Raw genomic sequence first — 17619 nt, 5'->3', positions numbered from 1 at the left:
TACATGTAGAGCAGTGGTCTCCAAACTATGGCCCTCCATAAACAGTATTAGGCCATGTTGGAAGTTGTAGCTCTGCAACATCTGGAGGGCCAGAGTTTGAAGACTAATGGGCAATAGGAAAGAAGGTTTCACCATCATCACAGAAGGAGTTCCTTTAATTTAAGAGCAGTGAGACTATGGAACTCTCTGCCACATGATGTTATGATGGATGATTCAATGAGCAAGTTCAAGGGGAACCTGGGTGATTTTCTTGGGATTGAATGTTGATCCAGAGATTTACTCTGATTGCTGAATTAATAATCAGGAAGGAGTTTTCCCTCCTAGTTAGGGGCAGTTTTGCATTTGCCTCATAGGATTCTAGGTAAAACTGGATTGACTCTTGTCCTTTTTAAGCCATGTAAACTTTACAATTTTATGTCTACAACAATTATGAATGTTAAATGAAACTGAATGTCAACATAGAGGGGATGCTATAATTCCCTGCACCAACATGGAGTGGCAAAATTGTCCACAATTTGCCATGTTTCCTGCCTTGAAATGATAAGTTTCCAACTAATGATGTTTAACTATTTAATTCAATGGTAAAAAAAAAGGGCTTTATATGCTTTTTGCCCTTCTTATGTCTCAAAAATGGATAAAAAGTGTGAACGTAGCCTAACACTGTTACTTCAGGCAAAGATGAGACACAATTTTCTATGTCTTTAAAAGTGTATTTTTATGTTATACAATGGCTGCACAATTGCATGTGTAAACAGTTTTACAGGCAAATTGTGCAGATATTAGCAACTGCAAATGAACATGATTTCTTCAGCATGCCCAGGATGCATGCCTCAGATACTTCTTGATCAAATTGTACACATACAAAAGGCACAATGCAGTGTGCCACCGGAATACATGCAAGTGTTGGGCGAAGGGCCGGCTGGGGACCCAGTTTGCGGATGTTATGGTAGCTAGAGGACACCACCAGCTTCTGACACACACACACACAGCTGTGGTAATAGGTCGGCTGCACCAAAGTTTAGGTGATGGTAGACCCTTGATCTTCCCTGGGGCACACCTGAATGCAGTGCCCAGCCAATGGTACTTTGGGGTGCCTTTGGTATTGTACAGGTGCAGGTTAAGCTGGGTAACTGTGAGGTAGACAAATGAGAGTAGTTGAAAGCAGAAGGTAATTACTTTGTTCAGCAACCAATCATCCACATACATCAAGTGATAGTTCTTTGACAAGATACAGTCTCAATGTGAACCGCAGATGATACAGGTGGCAGAGATTTAATGAGTGTCTTGAGTTAGTTTCTGGGGTGTTAATATCCCTGAAATCACACCAGGTGGCTTCCATTGGTTAAAGTGGTGTGAACCTGACTGGACATGCACTAAGGTCACAAACTGCTAAAACATTCTCAAAATTGCTACCATCTCAGACTAGAAAAGAGACTTAATGCTGTTCTTCCTCCTAAAGGCCCCCGAATATATGTTTCTCAGGCCAAGGAAAACATGGCTACCTGGGGTATTAACTGTGCTGCCTCCCAGGAACTGTCTTGGTCCCAAGTGACCCAAGGTAGGCCTTGACAACTAAATTCTCACTGGCTACTCGTGTTAGCTCACTACCCCTACCATTCTCCAGATAAGTTAACACTTTACCATTTATGTATAACCGCAGCATAAAACACAGTATAAAGCATGATCACACAGATTGGTAAGAAAAGTGTTTAGCCTTCAGCATCACATTACATTATCATATCACTGAAGTAAGAGATGCATATGAGGACTAAGAGTCTTCTCCACACACCATTGCTATAAGTTTATAAGTGTATCAATTTAAATAACTTTTAGTTATACATAATATTTAGGAAAATCCTGTTTATGCAGTTGTTGTTAATTCACAATAGGTTGACCTAAACATTATTGCATAGTTTATATACTGTATCATGATACTTTAGAGGTTTTATTATTTGTATGTATGTATATATATATATATATATATATATATATATATATATATTAATTACTAAATGTTTTTACTTGTATAGATTTCTTTCTAATTTTACAGTTTTCCTTAGGCTTTTTTTTATACTTCAGAAAAGTTTAAATGCCCTGAAACCAGCACATTGTTATCTTATGCAAATTCAACTTGACAGCTGTAATGTGACTGGCTGCCTGGGGCATATGCAAATCACCTCTTTTATCTGTTTGGTTTACCTGTGTACTAAGAGTTAAAGGACCTCATGGGGGAAGGGGGGTCACTGTAATTTGTATAAAATATTCCTCTTCTCCAACTGACTTGTGTATCACCTGGAGGAGAGACATAGTGCCTGTCTGCAGGAACAGCAATAGATCTCATCTGGAGCTGCCAACTTAGAGTAAATCTGAAAAGTCATAAAGCCCAAATTCAGGTGAGGAGAGCTGTGCTAGTTCCAGGGGATGGGAGAGAGAAGTCTGCTTTTAACTCTATATATGGCTAAAATTGGTATAAAATATAATTCATGTTTCCTTTAAGGAACATTGCCAATTGAGATCTTCCAGTCTTACATACATGGATAAGATCTCTCAAGAGAAAAAATAAAATAAAATTACAGTCAGGTTCTGCCCTTAACATATTGTATGGTGCACAAACCTACAGAATCAGACTGTCCATAACTCCTAGGCATAGATTGCTTATCACAAGTTATTATCAAGACCTAATTTTGTTCATTACAATTTGAAGGTAACTTTTAAAATATTGCCTTTTATATGTATGTGTATTGTCACTAATTTAGCTACCCTGGCAATGGATTCTGCAGATAGTTGACCAGTGTGGACTAATGTAAAGAACTGATAACGTTCTGCCACTCCCCATCTGATGAATATGATAATACCATGTGTACACTAGATTTTGACAGTCCAATGAATTGTATTGGAATCCAATGATTTGTTTAAAAAGATACCATAAACATTTATTAAAATTTACTTTTTTTTCTGAACTTCTCTAAGGTATTAACATGAGCCGTGAACCAGATTCCACCGAGGAGCAGCAAAATGCAGGTGGACATCTACAAAATGGTAAGAGCCCAAATATAGGGATGAGCAAGAGACGTGAAAAATCTGAATCATTCATGGGTGTTTAGTAGCGTTTTGTTGAATCTTACTATAAACTTACTGTGGGCAGTGCATGTTCTTCATTAACATCAGGATTTGCTTATTATATTGATGCTTTGTTTCTATAGTCTATATTGTCCTATACTTTTATTTGTTAATCAGTAAATACTGAGACTGTCTATCGAATAAAGAAAAAGACTAAACAAGACGCACAAAACAACAGCTATTCCATAACATTAACTATTGATTGTAGTCTACAAGGACAGTGTGTTGCTCTTTTGTTTCTAGTACACAAAGCATATCTTTTTACTCTTGTTATAGTTGTCATACTGTACAATGAAAAATATTCTATGAAATAGTATATAACTGTATTTTATGTAAGATATATAGATATACAGATAGAATGCTCTTCTTGTGCTGAAAGTTTACCTGTCATGCAATGGAAAATGACAACACTTTTTAATATTATGGCACAGTTTTTATATATATATAGACAGATGAGATATACAGACAGATATTAATATGTAGATACAAAGATACATGCGTGGTGCTTAAATGAATAAATAAAAGGAACGACAAAAGTTTAGTACATTGTAGTATAACATAATAATGTTAAATTATTGATATTTAATCATCACTGGAATGGAATGATTTGTTGTACAGTTACATACAGTATTTATATCTATATGCTTTAGTAGTAAAGGTTACAGCGGTGAAATTATATAGTTAATATGGATATCAGGCAGTCAAAAAACAACATTTAGTTTTTCTGCTGGATAACTATACAGGTGTAAATTTACAGCAAGTAAGAAAACCATATATTTTAACATAACAACTGAAAACATACACTTAAAATGTAGAAAGTCCGAAAAATCTCAGATTTCCAAAGTAAGCCACGTGCCTACTGAGGATTAAATAAAGAGCATTACTAACTAAAGATCACTTCCAAATTTACAGTTTAGTATAATCAATGTTTAAAATGTGGGACTATGTAATTCTTGTTTTGCAGAGCGTAATGTGTGTTTTCTGACAATATTTGATCTTTGAAACCACATGTTTCTCTTGTGTATTTTTGCTATAGGGCATTAAAGTCACCAGTTACTCAAAGATTTTTGTTCCCTGAATTCAATTACTTTTCAGCTAGTATATTTATTGTTTAATTAAGGACTTGGAAATTTTGACTTATAGTAGGTATCCATCTTGGAACAAATCTACAGATAATAGATTTATATCCACACGTAAAAAGATGAAAGGGCACTCACCGGAAGAATTGCTTGTAGATTTCTTTATTGAAATGTAGAGACATACAGTGCTGGGAAAGGTTTTACGGACAGGTGTGCAGAGGGGGCGCCCTATCCATCTTCTTTTGCGTGGTTATATTTCATATAAACTGTTTACTGACATATAGTGAGCACCATCAAAGTATGCTGAGACGCTAGGCTGCTAATAACGGATTTAGAGCTGTGAGTAACAAGCTTTTGGATATTGAAGCGGTATGCATAGTGCCGAATCCAAATTTCTCTATGGTGAAGACAGATTATAGATTTCTATTTGTGAAACAGAGCTTCAAATCCTCTGCACAGACATTTAAAAGATTGTTACCTGTATCTACCTCACTGACTATTTCAATAATATAGTGTTTCATAGGAGGATTTTCTTTTGTTGTGCATTTTTGCAACATTCTTTCAAAAAAGTTATACATTGAATTCAATAAAGAAAAGAAATGCACAATAAGGTTTAAAAGGAGAGCGGCTTAAATGTTCTGTTAAATGCTAAAAGTGGGCCAGAATGTGAATTCCTCTCAAAGCGAGGGGGTGGGGCCTCACTGTGCAGGTCTCCGCCCCCTCCCTCAGTATGCTGTCTGCTCACATCTGCCCTAGCATTAGCAAAACTACTACTCCCAGCTTGTCCTCATTGACAGTAGCGGGACACAAGCTGACAGTGGGAGGATTTTTCCTCCAGCTGTGAGCCCTGCACTCAGTTGTCAATCAAGGAAGTGTGTCCATGACATAGGTGATTATGCATGAACACAGCAGGACTAGTATGTGTCCAAGCAGGCAGGGGGCAGTTGTTTGACTGGCTTTTTCAGTATGAAATACTGAAAATTTTCAAATGAAAGCAATGCAAAACCTATTGGTTTTGCATGCTTTACAACATATCAAAAGTTTTTGTATCTGACAGTGCCCATTTAAAATGTATCAAACAGCCTGAGCCACTTTGGTAAATCAGGTGGACTTCCTACATAATAGACAGTATTCAGGCCTGGTGCAAATTTTTGCCACCCTAGGCGAAAGCTGATTTTGCCACTCCTTGATCCCGCCCATTGGCTTCTCCCAATGTATGGAGGCGCACGCAATGTCAGATTGTTGGACGGACCCCCACCTTAGTGATCATCTCTGTCTGCCTCGGAAGTGGCTCTGTGCTCCTCCAGCAGGCTGAAAGATGCATATTATTATAGAACTGATGGGGTGGGGAGAGCATGGCAGGGTAATGCTTGATGGGCAGGTGCTTTGGATGGGCGGGTGCTTCGGAATCTGGCTAATTTTATTGCAGTAGGCAGAGGGCGCTCTAGACAGCTGCTTATTTTGCCTATAGGCAGAGCCAGCCCTGACAGTATTAGTATATCTGCCCCACCATACAATTAGCTACCACTCTCCCTCTAGTGGAAGCTGCAGGCAGCCAGCACTCAAACTACATCACAATTAGTTTCAGTAACTGCAGGCTGTTCAACACAATCCCATGGGTGCACTTCTAGATGAGTTTAGGAGTTTAAAGTCTGCACTAGTTCTGGGTTTCTATATCTGTCCCACCGGTAACAGTGCAACCCTGCCCTGGGTGCGACAGCTGACCTGCCTTAACAGTCTGTCCTCTTCACCTAGATTAAGTAATAGGGGCTTCAGATACCATTGGATAGCTGTAAGGGTATAAAAGCAAACTATACCTTTCCAGTTGCAGGTGGAGATGGTGGTTGCAAAATTAATAAAATGGCCTTTTTATTTATTTGCCAAGTGTCAAAGGGGCAGGGCCAAGCTGCTCAGGTGCCACACACTGGAACACTACCTTGATCACCCCTATTTCTCCACCCATTCTTGACAGATGTTTAGAGCTCTGTACATCAAGGACTTTCTGGAAAGTGAGGACATACAAGCAAGTGTACCAGGCTGTGGCACTTGGGCAGCTATGTCTCGCCTCCTTGACACTTGAAAAAAAAGGAAGGGTACAGTCTGCAACTCCTAGCAGCAAATACAGCTGAGGGGGGGGGGCATTAATGGCAATCATCATTTAGTGGAAGACATTAGAAGGCACTGTTACTGAGTAAGGGACATCATTGGGCAACATTACTGAGCAGGGAGAACCAAGGGCACCATTACGAACTGGGGGCACTAAGGGAGCATTTCTATTCAGTGAAAGGTTCTAAAGTACTAAATGATACTATAACTAAGTTACTAATAAACAATTGCTACATGGAGAGTACTACATCGCTACTTTTACAGTGATGTATAGGGACCTATTGCTGTAGGAGTAACTAAAGAGGTACCATGATTGGGTAGGCCACACAACTTCTCTGTGGGAGACACATAGTAAGCACCAATAGGGTGTGTGGTGGAACTATTATTGTGTAAAGGGTTCTAAAGGGGCCCTATTACTGTGTGGGACAATTATAGGAGCATTAATACTGTTTAAGGCACTATAATTGTGTGGGGCAATAAGGGAGACAGTAAACTGCAGAGATCAATCATGATCTAAATTTTATATATATTATAGTGGATTAGGCAACACAGTGAAGATAAAAGAAAGTGATGACTACAGTCAGAGAAGTTCTCGCCTGGGACTCACTGTAGGTAATTGTACTGTCATTTCTAGTATAAGGTCTACAGTGAGGTGATACCCTGCAGAGCGCCAGTGTAGTGCTGGTATGTGACTAATATCTGGCCACTGTATGGGATAACATTGCTTTTATTGGTGTGGTTAATATATGTAGCCATGGTGCAGAGTTTTTATTTGATCCTGATGTAGTGGTCATATATTATTTTGAACCTAAATTACTGTATTATTTATCTACTGCAGGGCTGCTATCAGAAATTCCGGGGCCCCTTACACAGCAAAAGGCCTAACCCTAGACCCCCCCCCCCCCCCTCTGGGCCGCTCCTGAGTCAGCCCATACTTCTAATAAAATTATAGCAGCGTGCAGTGCAGTTAAACCATGTGCTGCACAGTATTTTACTGCACTGCACTCTGCAATCATTTAGTATACCCTATTCTGGTTACTGTGAAATTGCCCTAAATATCCCCCTAAAATATTGTGAATATTCCCACAAACTGGGGAAGATTCATGAAATCCTGTGCAGAGGGAAAGAGGAAAGGAAGTTACCCATGGCAGCCAATCAGGTGTCTTCTTAAATTTTTAAGAAAGTCTTTGAAAAATCAAAGAAGCCATATTACTTATTGCTATGGGTAACTGCATCATTTTTACTCTGTGGCAACATCTTCTCTGATTGGAGTTGTTTAAATTTTTTTTCCCACTATTCCTCCCAAGGCATCATTAAGACTTCTCGTTGCCAAGACTTGTCTCCAACGAACCTGTCAGAGCAGCCAAACCTCACCTCAGCACAATATCACCTCTTAGTACTTGTATATATGGTTGTAGGCCCCCCTGTGTCCCCATATATAGTTGTAGGCCCCTTGTGTCCCCATATATAGCTGTAGGCCCCCGTTCCCCCATATAAAACTGAAGGCCGATATGCCCCAATGTATACTTAGAGGCCCCCTGTGCCCCCATATAAAATTAGAGGCCCCCTGTGCCCCCATATATAGTTAGAGTCCCCGTATGCCCTGATATATATTTTTAGGCCCTTCCCCAATATAAAGCTGTAGGTCCCCTCTCCTCCATATATAGCTGTAGGCCCCTGTGCCCCCATATATATTTGTAGGCCCTCTGTGCTTCCACATGTACTAACAGGCCTTCTATGCACCCATATATACACTGCTCAAAAAAATAAAGGGAACATTAAGATAATACATCCTAGATCTGAATGAATGAACTAATTGTATGAAATATTTTCGTCTTTACATAGTTGAAGGTGCTGACAACAAAATCACACAAAAATTATCAATGAAAATCAAATTTATCAACCCATGGAGGTCTGGATGTGGAGTCACACTCAAAATCAAATATGGAAAACCACACTACAGGCTGATCCAATTTTCATGTAATGTCATTAAAACAAGTGAAAATGAGGCTCAGTAGTTTTTGTGCCCTCCACGTGCCCTTATGACCTCCGTACAACGCCTGGGCATGCTCCTGATGAGGTGGCGGATGGTCTCCTGAGGGGTGTCCTCCCAGACCTGCACTAAAGCATCTGCCAACTCCTGGACAGTCTGTGGTGCAACGTGGCATTGGTGGACAGAGCGAGACATGATGTCCCAGATGTGCTCAATCGAATTTAGGTTAGGGGAATGTGCAGGTCAGTCCATAGCATCATTACTGACACACTCCAGCCACATGGGGTCTAACATTGTCTTGCATTAGGAGGAACCCAGGGCCAAGCGCACCAGCATATGGTCTCACAAGGGGTCTGAGGATCTCATCTCGGTACCTAATGGCAGTCAGGCTACCTCTGGCAAGCACATGGAGGGCTGTGCGGCCCCCCAAAGAAATGCTACCCCACACCATTACTGACCCACCGCCACAAATCGGTCATGCTGGAGGATGTTGCAGGCAGCAGAATGTTCTCCACAGCGTCTCCAGACTCTGTCACATCTGTCACATGAGCTCAGTGTGAACCTGCTTTAATCTGTGAAGAGCACAGGGCGCCAGTGAAGAATTTGACAATCTTGGTGTTCTCTGGCAAATGCAAAACAGCCTGCACGGTTTTGGGCTGTAAGCACAACCCCCACCTGTGGACATCGGTCCCTCATACCACCCTCGTGGAGTCTGTTTCTGACCATTTGAGTGGACACATGCACATTTGTGGCCTGCTGGAGGTCATTTTGCAGGGCCCTAGCAGTGCTCCTCCTGCTCCTCCTTGCACAAAGGCAGAGGTAGCGGTCCTGCTGCTAAGTTGTTGCACTCCTACGGCCTCCTCCACGTCTCCTGATGTACTGGCCTGTCTACTGGTAGCGCCTCAATGCTCTGGACACTACGCTGACAGACAAAGCAAACCTTCTTGTCACAACTCGCATTTATGTGCTATGCTGGATGAGCTGCACTACCTGAGCCACTTGTGTGGGTTGTAGACTATGTCTCATGCTACCACTAGGGTGAAAGCACCGCCAGCATTCAAAAGTGACCAAAACATCAGCCAGGACGCATAGGAACTGAGAAGTGGTCTGTGCTCACCACCTGCAGGACCACTCCTTTATTGGGGATGTCTTGCTAATTGCCTATAATTTCCACCTGTTGTCTGTTCCATTTGCACAACAGCATGTGAAATTGATCAATCAGTGTTGCTTCCTGAGTGGACAGTGTAATTTCACAGAAGTGTGATTGACTTGGAGTTACATTGTGTTGTTTAAGTGTTCCCTATTTTTTTTTGAGCAGTGTAGTTGTAGGCCCCCTGTGCCTCCACATGTAATTATAGGCCCCTAAGTGTCCCCACAGACAAACTGCTTTCAACCATATACAGTATATGGCTAGAGCACCGAAGTGAGGCTTCAAGCCCCACTTCGGTGCTCTGACCACTGCTCCTCCAGTGCGGGGCCCATGGGCTATAGCAATAGGTAGTCGGATGGGAGAAGCAGTGGTCGGAGCACTGAAGGCAGCTCGGCTGCTGTAAAATTACCATCCTGCCTCCTGACAGCTTTTGAAAAGTGACCGCGGGACATTCCTATGTCCTGAAAAGATCTCTCAGGACTCAGGGATGTGCCTGGCGGTGGTTGTTGCTGGGCCCCCTTGGAGGCCAGGGCCCCTTATGGGGGTACTACCAGTACCCCCCTGACGGCGGCCCTGATCTACTGTGGGGTGATATTTGGTGATGATATCATGTTATTATTTTAGGAACAGTGTGGTCGTATTTAGTAAATATGCAATGGTAATATACTGTATGTGGAGTTACTTTATTCTTTGATGCTGAGAATAAAAGGATTTAGCATGGTGGTCCCTAGTTTTTCGCTGCATAGCAGTTTATATGGCAGCCCACCTCTTTGTAAGGGAATTGGCAGTGATGAGGCAGCAAAATGAGTTAAACTTAGAATAAGGAGGGGGCACTAAAGTAAACCCACATACACATCTGTCAATAAAGGGAATATTCAGGGAAAATAGTCCATATTACTATAAAGATATATTGAAAAATCAACATTGTGTACCAAAAAAAGCTGTGATAAAAGGTGAATATTTACTTTTAGGCTATGTTCACACATTCACACATAGTTTTTTAATCAGTATTTTTTGCCAAAACCAGGAGTGGGTCAAAAAAGTCCCATTGAATACAACAAGACTGTGCTGCAGTGGAATCTCTGTGCCGAATTCCAATACAGAGTCCGGCATGGAAATTCTGATGTGTGAACATGGCCTACTGTGAACATATGCTCCTTTAAAGTCTCTGGAAAAAAGTCTATGACCGACATTTAACATTGTCTTTAGACAGTTTTTTGTGTCTACAAAAGGCGCAAAAAAGGCGCAAGCAGGGTTTATTTGCGCCTATTTGTTTACACATTTCTTATGATTGTGAGATGCAATCCACTGATTTTGGCAATAGACATGATATGGAAGGGTTTTATGAGTTGAGCCTTTTTGTGAAAAGGCTCAAAAAAGACGCAAAGGCACTGAAAAGTCTCTAAAACGACACCAGCCCAGACATAGCTTAGATTTTTGTTGTATGTGAAGAGAGAAATTTCAGAAGATGTGACCTGCACAAAATGTATCAAATGCTCTGTGACCATTTAATAAATTTAGTGCTCTTAACATTACCAGCACATAAAAAATAGGTGTAGAAAAATGCTTCACTTACACTACAATGATAAAGGGCGGCCTATGAGGGAGATGTATCAAAATCAGTGTAGAGAAAGAGTGGTGCAGTTGCCCATAACAACCATTTAATTGCTTCTTTCATTGTTCACATTTGTTTCAAAATGAAAGAAGCAATATGATTGGGCAACTGCATCACTCTTCCTCTACACAGGATTGGATAAATCTCCCCCGTGAGTGCACACATTGTAAATACAAAACTATTATTCCAATACTGAAATCACTGCTGTTTTTATTGTTTGTGTTTGTGCACCCACTACTTTTTTATTTTTATTTTGTGGTGTCCCGGTACCGTATCCTATCCGGTACCTTTTATTGTGGGTCCCCATAGCCAGAGTCCTAGGACGTCGGGGTCCTGATTGTCTTATCCACCCCAAGTCACCTCTCATCCCTATAGTGCTTATCCTGTAGCCCTTTAGGATTTGTATGTGTAAGATTGTATAAATGTAAATAAATGGTTAATTACCTGTCCATAGCGTAGCAGGACCTGCGGGTCACGTGGTTAGGTGAACTCTATGGTATTTATGCTTGAGGACCTTTGGAGGTCCCTGTGACGTAGTCAATCCCATCACACTGTGTAACGGTGAGTGACAGGTGTTCGGACCACTCAGATTAGCCCCGCCCCCTGCCCATATAAGGGAGCGGCGGCCATGTTCTCTCTCTCTTGTTCCTGCGCAGCCAAGCAGTAAGGATCTCTCTTGTTCCTGTGCAAGCAAGCAAGAAGCATCTGCGCTGCTGAGATCAGTGAGTCCAGGCCTGAACCTTGCGGCGACGGCCGATAACTTCTAAATTCTGAGTGTATCAATCCCCACGCACTCTGCAAGATCACCGGACCTTATCTATCCCCTAAATCCGGACGGATCTGCAATAATTACCCTAAATTCAGAGACTTTAGTCTATTTCAAGGTCCGCAACAGTTGTCAGTCATTGAGCTATATAAAGACTGTATTCCTGAGACTGTCATTGTTCACAGGATGTGTCGCAAGCACTTATGTAAAGTTACCCAAGTTCAAGTACCTTGTGGACCTTCAGTCATTTTATTACATGCACCTATTGTTTCTGGGAAAGGCGGCGATAGGCCGGAGAATTACCTCAGCATACTAGCCCTCAGCCTGGCGTCACAAACTATAGGGTTAACATTAACCCCTTACCTACTACAACCTCCCAACTACCCTACACCCCCCCCCCCCCCCCAAGGCTACCACAGTTTTTTGTTTTTTTTACAAAAATGCTAACTGCAATCCAAGCCTAATGTCTGAAAAAAAAGAAACAAAACCATAAAATAATCGAAAAAACTGCTGGAAAAAAGGCTGAAAGTAAGGCTCAAAAACAGTGTGTGAACATAGCCTAAATTTTTACATTATTTTCATAGAGCTTTGTTGTGCTACTTAGTTTACTGCTATCTGGTATGCCCAAGTTCGTTCCTTGTAGTATATTGTGCTATATTATGGGTTCAATTTTACAAGTAGACTAACATATGTGTGATTGGTTACTGGCTCATATAATGCTACACTAGCCTGGTGTATAATATTATACTTTATGCATTGCACGTCTGGCTTTATTACAGTAGTCTGTATCTTTTCCATTGCACCAGGTTTGATATTAGGTCATTTATCCTAATGTTACTTGCTTTACCAAACCCACAGCCAAAGACTTTCTCTGCCTACCTAGTCTGTTCTCTGTTGTACATGATGCAATTCTCAGCATAACTTCTGACTGTCCCATCGCCATTATACTGTCTTTGTCATTGTTCTATTCTGATTTTTATTACACTCTATTGAAGTATCTCATTTGGCACCATATCTATTTTGCCTTATGTAATACCAACTTTTTCACTGCAGAAGTTGATCAATACTCTTAATCTACTTTTTTGAAGCCTAAACCAGTAAAAGATCCTAAATGGAGAATGAGTAGGAGGGCTAGCCCTGAAGAGCCTATTGATTTAAATGGGAGGTTCAGGGTGTAATCATGTGGAAAGAAGTGACATGCCACCTTTTTTTTGGCGTGGTTCCCTGGTTCCCCATCTTCCACTTAAATCAATGTGAGTGGGGTTTTAAAAGTAACAATGTGTGTCTTTTTACATAGATATAAGTGTGGGTTTTCCCGCCAAAAACCACACTTTTTTTTGTCTGTATTAAGATACCCTTACAAATATGCTTTTAAAGTACTACTTTCTTGGATTTCAATGGCAAAAGAGGTTACCGTACATATTCTGCTACATAGAGGTGTTACAGGTTTGCTTAAAGGGGTACTCCAGTGGAAAACAATTTTATTTATATCAATTGGTGTTAGAACATTAAACAGTTCTTTAAATTACCTCTTTTTAAAAATCTCAATCCTTCCAGTACTTATCAGCTGCTGTATGTTGCAGATAAAGTTCTTTTCTTTTAAGATTTCTTTTGTATGACACCTCTGTCCATCTCAGGAACTGTCAAGAGCAGGATAGGTTTGCTATGGGGATTTCTCCTGCTCTGATTTAATGGCATTATTATCTTGCTAGAATTGCATAAGGTATTCTATTTACTACTATGAGAACATTTCATTTTGACAAGCCACTACTTGTACTTTCTGTATATGCAACTTCATTAATGGTGACAGAAAAAAATAGAAACTTGTTTATCTGCACTTACGGTGAAGTTGTGTAACCATACACCCCACAGTAGAATGAAACCTCCATTAAAAACATCACCAATATACAATGTTGACTTTCTAAAATATTCTGCTAGTTCCAGGAGCATCAGTTTATTATTATTATTCTTATTATAGCAATATTAGTAGCTACATTGATGATCGGTGAGAATCATGGGAGGGATTGCTCACTCTCATGCAGCACTGGGCACTAAATGACTTAAACTTAATTTTCCTAAATTAAATGTAATTTTAAATTTGACGTCTTCTGACCGGCACCATTCTTTCCCATTTGCTCTGTATAACTATGCAATAGGAGATGAAGCTTCCTGTCTCTAGCACGAGACTCAGGGCCATAGTATCATTTTACACTGGGTCACGCGCTGTTCTGGCATTTAGGTGCCAAATTTTAAATTAATGTAATTTAGTGATAGTGATTTTTCATTAAATGGGCACTGTCATATTCAAAAACATTTTATATGTTGTACATCTTGGCAAAACATTAACCTTTCTAATATACTTCAAAAGAAAATGTTATTTCCTTTTTGTAGAAATCATGGCTTCATCCAAGCTGAAGCACAGCCATGGACAAAGTCCAGTACATGAGGGTGGGCTAGCACTCCTCTGTGCTCTCTCCTGCCTGATAGCACTCCTCTGTGCTCTCCTCTGTGCTCTCTCCTGTGTGATAGAACTCCTCTGTGCTCCCTCCTGTCTGATAGCACTCCTCTGTGCTTCCTCCTGTCTGATAGTACTCCTCTGTGCTCTCTCCGGTCTAATAGCACTCCTCTATGCCCTGTCCTGTCTGATAGCACTCCTATGTGCTCTCTCCTGTCTGATAGCACCCCTTTGTGCTCTCTTTTGTTTTATAGCACTCCCCTGTGCTCTCTCCTGTCTGATAGTACTCCTCTGAGCTCTCTCCTGTCTTATATAACTCCTCTGTGCTCTCTCCTGTCTGATAGGACTCCTCTGTGCCCTCTCCTGTCTGATAGGACTCCTCTGTTCTCTCTCCTGTCTGATAGTACTCCTCTCTGCTCTCTCCTGCCTGATAGTACCCCTCTGTGCTCTCTCGTGTCTGATAGTACTCCTCTGGGCTCTCTCGTGTCTGATAGGACTCCTCTGTGCTCTCTCCTGTCTGATAGGAGTCCTCTGTGCTCTCTCCTGTCTGATAGTACTCTTCTGTACTCTCTCCTGTCTGATAGTACTCTTCTGTGCTCTCTCCTGTCTGATAGTACTCCTCTGTGCTCTCTCCTGTCTTATAGCACTCCTCTGTGCTCTCTCCTGTCTGATAGGACTCCTCTGTGCTCTCTCTTGTCTGATAGGACTCTTCTGTGCTCTCTTCTGTCTGATAGTACTCCTCTATACTCTCTCCTGTCTGAAAGTACTCCTCTGTGCTCTCTCCTGTCTGATAAGACTCCTCTGTGCTCTCTTCTGTCTGATATTATTCCTCTGCACTCTTTCCTGTCTGATAGTATTCATCTGTGCTCTCTCCTGCCTGATAGTACTCTACTGTGCTCCTGTCTGATAGCACTTCTCTGTGCTCTCTCCTGTCCGATAGCGATCCTCTGTGCTCTCTCCTGTCTGTTAGTACTCCTCTGTGCTCTCTCCTGTCAGATAGTACTCCTCTGTGCTCTCTCCTGTCTAATAGTACTCCTCTGTGCTCTTTTCTGTCTGACAGTACTCCTCTGTGCTCTCTCCTGTCTCATAGCACTCTTCTGTGCCCTCTCCTGTCTGATAGGACTCCTCTGTACTCTCTTCTGTCTGACAGTATTCCTCTGTGCTCTCTCCTGTCTGATGGGACTCCTCTGTGCTCTCTCCTGTCTGATGGCACTTCTCTGTGCTCTCTCCTGTCTGATAGCACTCCTCGGTGCTCTCTCCTGTCTGATAGTACTCTTCTGTGCTCTCTCCTGTCTGAAAGTACTCCTCTGTGCTCTCTCCTGTCTGATAGCACTCCTCTGTGCTCTCTCCTGTCTGATAGCACTCCTCTGTGCTCTCTCCTGTCTAATAGTACTCCTCTGTGCTCACTACTGTCTGATAGCACCCCTCTGTGCTCTCTCCTGTGTAATAGTACTCCAGGCTGTCTCATTCAGCCACTACAGTGGGGATCAAAAGTTTGGGCACCCCAGGTAAAAATTTGTATTAATGTGTATAAAGAAGCCAAGGAAAGATCCAAAAGGCATCAAATTACAGATTAGACATTCTTATAATATGTCAACAAAAGTTAGATTTTATTTCCATCATTTACACTTTCAAAATAACAGAAAGCAAAAAAATGGTGTCTGAAAATGTTTGGGCACCCTGCAGAGTTAATATCTTGTACTGCCCCCTTTGGCAAGTATCACAGCTTGTAAATGCTTTTTGTAGTTAGCCAAGAGTCTTTCAATTCTTGTTTGAGGTATCTTTGCCCATTCTTCCTTACAAAAGTCTTCTAGTTCTTTGAGATTTCTGGGTTGTCTGTCACGCACTGCTCTTTTAAGGTCTATCCATAGATTTTCAATTATGTTGAGGTCAGGATATTGTGAAGGCCATGGCAAAACCTTCAGTTTACACCTCTTGATGTAATCCCCCGTGGATTTCAAGGTGTGTTTAGGATCATTATCCATTTGTAGAAGCCGTCCTCTCTTTAACTTCAGCTTTTTCACAGATGGCATCAAGTTAGCATCCAAAATTTGCTGACATTTTATTGAATACATTTTTCCTTCTACTCGCGAGAATGTTCCCTGCACCACTGGCTGCAATACAAACCCAAAGCATGATTGATCCACCCCCATGCTTAACAGTTGGACAGAGGTTCTTTTCATAAAATTTTGTTCCCCTTCTTCTCCAAACGTACCTTTGCTAATTCCAGCCAGAAAGTTAAATTTTAACCTCATCGGTCCACAGAACTTGTTTCCAAAATGCATCAGGCTTGTCTATATGTTCATTTGCAAAGTTCAAATGTTGATTTTTGTGGGGAGGAAGTAGAAGAGGTTTTCTTCTTATAACTCTTCCATGAATTCCATATTTGTACAAGTATCTCTTTATAGTGGAATAGTGTACCACGACTCCAGTGTCTTTCTGGATGGATTGTGTAGTCAAACGTGGGTTTTGAATGGTTTTTCTCACAATCCTGCGAACTGTTCTGTCTGATATTTTTCTTGGTCTTCCAGATCTTGCTTTAACTTCCACTGTTCCTGATGACTGCCATTTCTTAATTACATTCCGAACAGAGGATATTGACATCTGAAAACGTTTTGCTATCTTCTTATAGCCTTCTCCAGCTTTGTGAGCGTCAACTATTTTCAATTTCAGATACGCGGAAAAATGAAAAAGTTATAGGGGTCAGAAGATGACACTTTTAAACGTATTAATTTCCCTGCATGTAGTTATGATTTTTTCCAGAAGTACGACAAAAGCAAACCTATATAACTAGGGTATCATTTTAATCGTATGGACCTACAAAATAAAGAGAATGTGTCATGTTTACCGAAAAATGTACTGCGTAGAAATGGGAGCCCCCAAAATTTACAAAATGGTGTCTTTTTTTTCTATTTTGTCTCACAATGATTGTTTTTTCTGTTTCGCTGTACATTTTTGGGTAAAATGACTGTAGAAATTGGTGGTGCAAAGTAGAATTGGTGGTGCAAAAAATTAGCCATCAAATGGATTTTTAGGTGGAAAATTGAAAGCGTTATGATTTTTTAAAGATAAGGAGGAAAAAACGAAAATGCAAAAACGGAAAACCCCCAGGTCCTTAAGGTATTAATCTTAGGGATTGTGGAGCCCTAGTGTCTACTCATGCTGCTGCCAGCTCCAGGCTGTGTCATTCAGCCACTATATGGTTTCCTCATGCTGCCAACACCTCCACGCTGTGTCATTCAGCCACTATATCAGGGATATGCAACCTTTTCGTAGTGCTGTGGCCAAAAAATTTTTTGAAGTCACTTGATGTGCCGGAAATATGGGTGTGGCTT

At 41.1% G+C, this 17619-nt stretch overlaps 1 protein-coding gene across 2 annotated transcripts in view; it reads left to right on the top strand.

Annotated features, from left to right (window-relative positions):
* POU2F3 (POU class 2 homeobox 3) overlaps window positions 1-17619 on the top strand; it is a 169745-nt gene that overhangs the window by 46250 nt on the left and 105876 nt on the right. Inside the window, exon 2 of one of the 2 annotated variants that reach the window (XM_056541907.1) lies at window positions 2971-3039. In XM_056541907.1, coding sequence (XP_056397882.1) covers window positions 2979-3039 — 61 coding nt within the window. In that variant the 5' untranslated portion in view covers window positions 2971-2978. Of the gene's footprint in view, window positions 1-2890; window positions 3040-17619 lie in introns of those variants that run through there. The other variant, XM_056541905.1, reaches the window with a different exon arrangement.

Source organism: Hyla sarda, chromosome 10, assembly GCF_029499605.1.
Source record: "Hyla sarda isolate aHylSar1 chromosome 10, aHylSar1.hap1, whole genome shotgun sequence".
NCBI lineage: Eukaryota > Metazoa > Chordata > Amphibia > Anura > Hylidae > Hyla > Hyla sarda.
The sequence above is the reverse complement of the archived record's forward strand: the minus strand, read 5'-3'. Positions and strand labels throughout refer to the sequence as shown.